At 43.3% G+C, this 9,550-nt stretch overlaps 1 protein-coding gene across 2 annotated transcripts; it reads right to left on the minus strand.

Moving 5' to 3' along the window:
• Nucleotides 1-349: 349 nt before the first annotated feature.
• Nucleotides 350-8,717, minus strand: LOC113586726 (PAK4-inhibitor INKA2-like). Of its 2 annotated transcripts, XM_035520455.1 has the most exons (3): nt 8,396-8,717; nt 3,494-3,629; nt 350-3,301 (listed from the first exon to the last, which is right to left on the minus strand). In XM_035520455.1, the coding sequence occupies exon 3, from the start codon at nt 3,293-3,295 to the stop codon at nt 2,279-2,281; it is 1,017 nt and encodes a 338-aa protein (XP_035376348.1). In that variant the 5' UTR covers nt 3,296-3,301; nt 3,494-3,629; nt 8,396-8,717; the 3' UTR covers nt 350-2,278. The 2 variants fall into 2 exon arrangements, with proteins under 2 accessions (XP_035376348.1, XP_026880873.2); XM_027025072.2 differs by lacking the exon at nt 3,494-3,629.
• Nucleotides 8,718-9,550: the final 833 nt, after the last annotated feature.

The following is a 9,550-nucleotide window of genomic DNA, read 5'->3' on the forward strand; positions in this document are numbered from 1 at the left end:
TTTGTGTTTATGGTCAACCTGCGGGTTAGTATTCTTAAAAGTATTGATGACGCCCCTGTGTTAATCCAAGAATGTTGTGACATAATTCACTGCAGGAGCTGTAATATGTAGTCATGTTGCCAACCTGTAGGTGGAAGGCTCCTCTTTTTCTGTGCCAGGTTAGAAGCTGTTCCAGTAAGGCATACAGTGCTGGAATAGGAATCTCAAATCTGTTCGACATTTTACCTACCCATAGTGGACCAAACAGAATGCAAGACTGCCTAATTACATAGGTTTAATGAATGATTGACTGTCATTTAAAAAATCTAATTAATTTGAGACCTCTTTATTGAAATTGTGGCATGCGGAAGCTCTTGGGATACAGCTGTAATGTTCCAGTATCACAGAACAACTTCAAGAAATCATTAAAAATAACACACAGCAAATACCACACAAAATAAACACAAAACAGCATTTCATTTTATGGAGCTCTGATGCTTAGGTTAACTTCGCCCAGCAAAATTAAACTCTAACCTACAAATATTTCGAAAGGAAGTACTCTCTAATTATGAAACAGAACTGTTTGGCAAGTTCCTTATAAACCTCAGAACTCAGAATGGCTCTTCGGTTTTGGCATTTAACAGTTTTACATCATGTCTTTGCTTACTTTCAGTGTTTGGCTACAAAATCCTCTCTGATGATTTTCCTCTCCATGTACTCTTGTGTTAATAATCTTAGGTTCTTTGTGCTTTAACCATGACTTCAAACAGAGCCTATAAAGTCATAGCATTTTAGTGAACTTTCTGAAATGATGCGTGCATGATATAGTCCAAAGATCCCGTGCTGAGGAATAAGACTAATAACTCAGGATTAGGAGTCATTTTTGAACTGTGATTGATTTTTTTTTTTTTGGCCAAGATGAGCCCTTCACCTTCTGCTGACTGAGAAATAGACTGCTTACATCTAGCCTCTTATTCCCAATACTATCAGTTATTAGGATTAAAAAAGGATAATGTAGGATAAAATTGTCCTCAGGTGTTATAATCTGCTTTTAAATAGAGATTACAGTGAACGGGTCAGATGTGATCACTGGCTTTTATCAGAGCATATACTCGTGGAATGCTGTTTCTGTTATGATTTATATTGCCGAGAGCAGGGTCACCGGGTTGATATAAACATTTGTGCATTTCCCAGTCCTGCTTCCTCCTCAGAAAGCTCTTATCTTCATATGAGCACACGTGATGTCAAAAGTGGAGTCTGCTGTGGATTAACAAGTGGTTCTGGAGCCCCCAGGTACTAAAGACAGTGGCTTGTGTAAACGTGTGAAGACAGACGTTCCCAAAATGTCTCACTCTCGATGTGTGTACCACAACCTCAGAAAACAGACCCAAATGTAAACATGTACCAAGCAGTTTTATAGTACCAGTCAGGAGTAACTTCTTATGATATCAAGGCCTGGTATTTCAATTTTGCATGACTGTAACACCAAATCATTGACCCACGTTGAGCCATTTTCACACACACTGTATGACTGTTTTTTTGTTTTTTTTTACCCAAATCTTGCTCTGATTGTCATGTATCTTATAGCACCTTTGCACCGCACAGTAGTAAACCCTAATCCTCACTCATAACGGTCAGACTTTCTATAACCGTGACGCATTTGTATCTGATGGCTTAGGGAAACCTTGGTTGGCTGTAACAGCACTGGTATTAAAATCAACTCCTATATTCAGCACTATGCTTGCATCTTATTTAGCTCCAGTTATAGGCCACTGGATAAATGCATATGCCAAATGAATACATGTGAATGTAATTTCTTTAAAACAAAATCCAGCTGAATTAAATTAGCATTCAGATTAAATATAACCACAATTTCTAACATTTTAACCGGCTAGCTACAAAGCCAGCTACTTAATGTTTTATGATTTTTATGCTTTTTCTATGATTTTTTTTTTCCACTAAGTGTCCCATGTGGCCTTATGTCCAGCTCGTAGACTCCTTTGCACCAGTGCTTGGGTCAATTTTAACAGGGCTAGACATGGTTAATTAACAACGTTAACTGGTTAAATAACATGGGTAATTAACATGACAAGCCTCTTTTGGATTGAAAGCTTGGCATAAAAGGTCTATTAGTTAAATTAGTTAAATTGGTTAAATGCAGGCAGTTGGTATACATGAGAGGAAAAATTTTTACACCCTGAAAGCTCTATCAGATTGTCAGGTATAACATTCAAATTAAATTTTAGTCTGAAAATTGTACACAATTTTTAGCTGTTTTCAATTCTCCATAGAAGCCCTGCTACACCCAAACGGCTGTGCTGTAGTCAAACAAAGGCTGAACCTTTTCCATTGGCTCTCCAAGCTTCCCGTCTATGTAGAGTTCTAAGAAGTGGGTTTTGTCATCTGGCGGCTGGTGGAAGGCACTCCCTTTTGCTTGCTGAGATCCACTCCAGAATGGCAGGTAGAAGCTGCCCTTTGCCTTGGCTGCTTTCTTGGGTCGTTTGACGAGTTCTGCCTCTCTGTCACTACGCGGTGGCATCCAGCCTGGTTTCTGCTTCAGTAGTTTCTCCCGATCAGGTCTCACACTACGCAGGAGCTTCTTGAAGAGGTTGCCGGTCAGCGAGAACCTCTTGCTGAGCTCTTGCGGTCGGCCCAATTGGAGAGGACAAGTCGGACAGTCTGATCCACAGAGTCCAAACTCCGCTTCTTTCTCCAGGTCGGGCAGGTCCAGCCAGTTGCCCACCAGGTCGGCAAGAACGTTGTCTCCCAGAACTAGAGGCTGACGATTACGGCTGCAGCTCATGAGGGTAGAGGTCCAGTCGCGGGATCTGTCAAAGCTGTCCTCTGTGTAGTTGTTGTCCAGTGATGGACCTTCTCGGGACAGGCTGTGGAGAATCCCAGACAGATCTGCTGGTGATAGTTCTGATGGTTGGATCGAGTTCTGTCCTTTGGCGTGCTGATCCATGGACGGTTGGCACACACTGGGGCTGCAGTATTCCACCCGTGGAGTGGACCATCCAGAGATCCTCCTGGGTAAAGCTGTGCTTTCACTCCCCATGCTGGATGCGGATGGTGAAGTTCCGGTGATGCAGCTGTGGGGGTTCTGGGGATGTCCCTGTTTTTCTTGCCTCCTAGCAACCTTAAATATGTTGCATCGCTGTTCCTCGGAATTGGCTGGTGCTTGAGATGTTGCTCTAGATTTCCCAGAGAGCTCCAGTTGCTCAAGTGCAGTTTGGACTTGGAGGAGTTTGAGTTCTTGCAGAGCACCCATCATGGAGAGCATCTGATCATGAAGCCCATCACCAGCTTCTGTCATGGACAGCTACAGAAGGCAGACGTGGAAGAATAAAGAAAGCAACAACGTGATTAGTTAACATGAAAAGTGCCCCATTTGCTGTGCAAGCACTGTTTTTTTTGCCCTTGCCTGGCTGAATGCAACATTATCCCTTGATTGCCTTTCATTGCAACTCGAAGCATATATCAGTAATGCAAACACAAAGAGCTATCAGCTTACCCTGCACAAGCTTTGACTGAGGGGTTTTCTCTCTCTCCTCTGGGAGTGCTGTCAGCCTCTGGTCTTCTCACCTTTCCAAGGCTAAGTCTATCACCGCTATATGCAGCTCTCTGCCAATTGGAGGCCTTGCCCTGCCCTGGCACCCAATAAGAACGTCTAGACTTTAATCCCCAACAGAGGGGCTGGTTCACTCAAGCATAATCAATAGACAAACATGAGTGAGAGTTTCAGCAGTAGGGAGGGGGGTATCTGCCATATGTTAGGCGGTTGTGTGTTACCCTCCCTTCGTACAGTTAAAGGATTCTCTCAAAAATGGGAATACATCAATCATAGAAGAGGCCATATAAAAGTTAGGAAATAGTCATAATTGTCATTTTAGGGCAGATTATTTTCATATTATCGATCTGTGGTTAATTTATAGTCATTTCTGTATGTGAGTCGCTTGGACAGTCAGTATAAACACTATAGTCTAGTACTGCTAACACTTCATGTGGCTTAACTAATCAAGCAAGCCTAGTTGGCATAGGATAAGTCATATCCTAGGCAAAGCCAAATCCAGTGTCATATGAAAACAATGGGGGGGGGGGGGAAGCTATATCTATAAATTTCCTATATCCTATAAATCTGTTTTTGAATCACTGAGGTTTTTATGATATATGGCACATTTGGCTTTATAGAAAGATAACATGCAATAACGACCACCAGCTGCTCAACTCCATCCAGCGTTTTGCACACATAGGCCGTTTCATTAGGGATAATTGCACATCTTTATGAGGATAATAGTACGTAACTGCTGTTTGCTTGGGTAATACCATGTACATTAGCACATGAAATATTGTACTCTGCCTTAACAAATGCTTACTGCAAAACTCCCAGAAACACTGCTCTTCATTGATTCAGTAACACTTTCACATACAAAAGTCCAAGAATATAATTTATATATGAACCCAATGCTGGGACTTTTATTTTCTCACCCACTGACTCCAGACTTTTTGAGCCCTGGACATGCACGATCGGTTGGACTATTACGCAGAAATCAACCAACATTGCTGAACTCATCTCACAAGTGGGCTCAATAGGGCGTGTCACTTCAATAACCTACTTTGCGTAATGAATGTAATTCTTAGCCTGTGCCCTATGTTAATCACCATGTGTACGGACAGCGGCCAAGCACATGAGAGCAGCGATTGCACCCAGACACAGCGGCACTAGGAGGACCACCACAGTATAGCGCATGTTTTACTTATTAAATCAGGTTCTGCTATCACTCCCTCTAGGACTGTGGCATTTCCCCGCGTCAGTCCGGATGTTTACTCCCCCCGGTGATGTGCAGGGAGCGAGAAGCCAGGCTTGGTCTAGTAATAGCCTCCCCTAGATTAACCTGGAGAAAGTGCTTTTAACATGCTTCATTAATGAACATGCAAATGCAAACCACTGGGAAAACAACAGATTTCAAAACAGGGCAATAAAATCACTCACATGGGTGACACGGGGTGTGTTTGAACACACATGCATATGCACAGGGCATATTTAAACATGCATGTATGGCAGGACTGAAAAGCATCTTTCACTGGATCCATGAAAAAGCAAAATAGAGTGCAAACATACCCAGCAGACCCCCACACAAACATGAACACATTTGAAGAAGGCAGTCACAGAGACTGATGAGGGCATTTATAGAGGACTGTGTGGTAAGTCGTAAGAGTTACCAGGACCATTCAGGGTGAATATTTTGGAATGCAGAAAATTAAGCCGCTGAGATGATGCGAGCTCTCAAAGCTCCAGCACACACTTCACGGTCCCACTCATTAAAAATGAATGTTGTGTCGTTTAGCATTTGGGTTGTGAGTGGAAATGAGATCTGACCCATGGGGATGGAGAATGTCTCTGCACTGATCTGCTGTGTGTGTGTGTGTGTGTGTGTGTGTGTGTGTGTGTGTGTGTGTGTGTGTGTGTGTGTGTGTGTGTGTGTGCAAGTGCAACCATACCTCTGTATTGGAGCCCTTGACACTGGGAGGTGCTCTAATTGACAGTTTCCTGAAGGACCTCATTTTGGGAGCAGTAATTCACTTAGACATGGGCAAGTTGCACTAACCGTCACTGTACCCTGTGATATGGAGCTGTGCAAATGTACATAAACTGTATGACAACCGAAACTAAAACATCTGATTAAACACAAATTATGCTAATCTGTAGATCTAGTATGTTACTGTCACTTTTTAAACAGCATAATCAAATATCTAGGGTTTGTGTTTACTAAACACTCTCTGATATCAGCTAAAGTTTATGTATTGATGCCAAAATGTTTATGTACATTAAAGTTGATTGAAGTTGGTGTGTGAGAGTCACTAAGATTCACGAAGCCTATCTGCTACCTGCTCCGTCCTAAATCACCCCAGAGAGTAAAAGATCAGGCTTTAGGGAAAGCCTTTCACTCTATCTTAATCTCTCTATCCAAATGATCGTTAAGCTCACCACGGGCAAAAATCATACAGACTAGCATACTAACAAATAAACACATTTAGGAAATGACCCTGCTACTGCTGCAAAATCTGTCTAAATCTGCCCGGACCGAGGCCTGGCTGAGAATCAGTCCCCGGGCATGTCCTGCACATGCAGGATACCGGTGCTTCCCTGTTCCAGCCTGCAGATGCTGCTCCCTGTGAATGCACGGCCTAAAGCATGCCAGACATTAGGAGGTCAGATGGGTCGAGTTTAAAAAAAGAACCCACATTTGCTACTCCTTTGCCGTATGAGGTTGACAAAGTACAACCCGAAATGTTTTGGGAGAACTTTGGGTGGCACCGAAACACAAAATATAATAATCCTATTAGGTCGTTTGATTCATGTTGGCTATTAGGAGAAACAGCGGTAACGGTGATGCTTATTTGGCTTATTTATTCAGCAGTCATCCCGCCGGGAGCAGATCCCACCTCGTAGACCAAATTAGCCTTGAGCTGTGGACAGGTCAGAGGTCATGTCTTTGAGTGGCATTCCTCCCGCCTGTCCTCATCAACCTCTCCTTGTGTTCACACTTGTGCTTCACAGACAGTATTGAATTAGCCAAGTCAGTAAGGTTAAAGTACTGGGAGCATGTGAGGAACTAACAAGTAATCAGACTCCTTAGGAAATAATAGCATAATAAAAAGACACTACAATTTATAGTAATATATGTTGTGTGCCGTATAGATTGGTGGATGCCACACTGTGCAAACAAATGACAGAGCAAAGCACACCAGAACTTCTCTTAACAGGCACATTGACCTTCTTTTGCCACCCATCTCTCCTAAAACAAAGCGAACTGAGTGGCAGCACCCCGCCAGGGTGGCAGCCAGACGGCCAGGTGGCATTGCTGGCGGAAGCGTGCCGTTTGAAGTGCTAGTGCCAGACTGCTCTCCCCGGGCAGCAGGGGCAGGGAGCCGCGCTTCCTTCTAACCACATCTACAACTTCACGCACTCCACCTCATGCTAGGAACGTAGATACGGCAGCCGTGGCGGCGCACGATGCGTGCCCGCCTGCCTGGGGCCTGTCTAGGCTGGGCCAAGAGCCAGATGGCACATGCACGGCTAATTTAGTACTGTCATTTCCAGAAGCTGGCAACACCATTGCCTTTGGGTTGTGCCACGTTTGTGGTTATGAGGGTAACATCTCAGATCCTATTGGTAGATGGTTTCAAAGAGAGTCTAAACCAGTTTGCTACTACTAAAGTGATTTCTTTATGTTGCTGCCAAGGGATTTGTATATGAGCTGTGGAAATACTGGTGGCGAGTGCCAAAGGCACTCAGTTCTCCTCTTGGTCAGCACCAGCTCCACTTTATCATGCGGAACCAAGACTCAGAGGTGCTGGAGGGTTGATATCAAGCATTCAAAGAGAGAAAGAGAGAGAGAGAGAGAGAGAGAGAGAGAGAGAGAGAGAGAGAGAGAGAGAGATTATCGCAGATCTAGCCAGTGCAGGAGACAATGGGAAATGATCCTTTCAAGCAAATCCAGGTTCACTTACAGTCAGTGATCTACATCTACTTTCACCGCAGGTTTTGTGTCAGCCTCATAAAGGGTGACCAAGACATGTAAGGCATGTATGGCTGGAATACAGCTGAAGTGTCAGTTACAACCCGGTCTCTGACCTTTCACCTCTAACCCAGCTAGACCACAGAGGGCTAAACCGTTGACCTTGTGTTTAATGCTACTTCCCCCAGTTCTACGGCTTGTGCAATTTCCGGATTAAATATCATTGTTAATAACGGCGTTGTTAAAGAGGCATTCGTGTAGGGAAAGATTTTTGATGATTCAGTGATTTTAATGGAAACACAGTAGCTTATTATATTAACATTGGCACAGGTTCTGAAAGGCTTCTTCCCTAGTGAGCATGGCACTCAAATTACCAGCAATAAAGGCTACCTCGAATTACTACAGAGTCTTTATACTTGTTCATGTTAATTGTTTCAGTATGAATATGCAGGAACTTTATAAGAAAAATTCACAGTTAAAGTGCTAACCAACCATCTAATCTTACAATCAATTTCAGAAACAGAAACTAATGTGGGTTCCTCGCTACATCACTTTAGTGAACTTCTGTCATGCCAGCAAGTGAACCATTCAAATGTCAAATGATTGATGCTTGCAGACCCGCTGGGAGAAGTGGCGTGGTTGTGGAGAAAATTGTAATGTAATAGGCTCTTACAGTGGGCACAGATGTGGCTATGTGAGTCAGCCTTATCACACTGCATCCTTTTAAAACATTTTTAAACAACTGTCCTTTAAACTCTCTTTTATCCTTACCATCCCTATATGTTAGTGCTCCACGGTTAAATCAGTACAAAGCGTAAAGCAACCATGCGAGAAATGCAAAATTTAAGAAAACCTAGCGGCACTTGGAATAAACTGCTCTTTACTATACACACCAGCTCTTGTCTGAGTAGCTTCAGACACGCATCCATTATTCTGCGCCCCGGCTTTTCCTTTACATTTGCGAAAGGTCCGTAGAAAAAATATTCCCCTCGTGTTTCTTTTTGGCTCCTCTAACAGCAATCATACGAAACGCATCGTGGCGAGAAATGCGCCTCTTCAACTGCGGTCTCCGCGCTCTTCGGCGTCCAGGACAAATATCTCCGCGGGGCACGTGTCCAAAAGTTGTCCCCCAAAAAAGCTCACAAGGGCAGAACAACTGACAGTTGCTGACGTTTTCTCGTCAGCGTTACACTCCTGAAGTCAGCTGTCCGTTATTGTCTCACCGGGCTGAGTGACTCCTGGCAGCGCGCAGTTCTCTCTTTTTATTCAAGGACTCCTTCTTCCACAGTATAACAGTCTAGTCTGGCTTCCGACTCACCACCGCCTAGTCCGACAAAGATCAAGTTTCCCGCATATTCATTTTTGTCTGGACGTGGTAGTGTAAATGCAAGCTGCATATAAAATACACGGATGTGGACTTGTTATATCTCAGAGGTGTTCGCTCTGGCTCCGTAAAGCCTGTTTCTAACACACCATTAACTAATCTCCCAAGAATGCTCTTGCGTGTGGTTATCAGGTCGAAACATATTCTTTGTCGTACTGTGCAGGATTTTGTGTATGAAGTTCTTTGTTACCAGATTACTTGCTAAACTGCACCCATTTACAAAATTGTAAATTTAATTATACACGTAATCAACTCTATTTCATAGTCTTTATACACACCAGATCATTTCCTTTATAAATGCGCACAAACCAGACACATTCCCAGACCAATAATCTATGAAGTTTCTTTCTAGTAGTCCATACTGACAGCCCTTACAGTACAGGGTGAAGTATGGTTACTGCTCACTGGAAGTATGTCCCTGCAAACACCCACTCTGCCCCCACTGAATTCTTGCATCAGTGCCACATAGTGCCATTCTAGCCTATGCTGATGCCATTATAAATGGCTACACAAATGCATGGAGAGTAGAACTAGTTGTCATATTTCTGAGCCTCTAAATATTAAAAAAGAAAATCAAACAAAAATGCTTGTAGAGATCTGTGATAATTAATTGCCATTGTTATGGTTTAGAAGGAATATGTGAAGACATTTCTGCTGTTTGGGG

The sequence above is a fragment of the Electrophorus electricus genome, chromosome 20, assembly GCF_013358815.1.
Source record: "Electrophorus electricus isolate fEleEle1 chromosome 20, fEleEle1.pri, whole genome shotgun sequence".
Classification (NCBI taxonomy): domain Eukaryota; kingdom Metazoa; phylum Chordata; class Actinopteri; order Gymnotiformes; family Gymnotidae; genus Electrophorus; species Electrophorus electricus.

Coding starts and splice junctions, on each gene's coding strand:
- LOC113586726 (XM_027025072.2), bottom strand. CDS start 8,431: ATGGATGCGTGTCTGAAGCTACTCAGACAAGAGCTG. Junction 3,302..8,395: donor AGCTACTCAGACAAGAGCTG/GTGTGTATAGTA, acceptor TGCCTTCTGTAG/CTGTCCATGACAGAAGCTGG.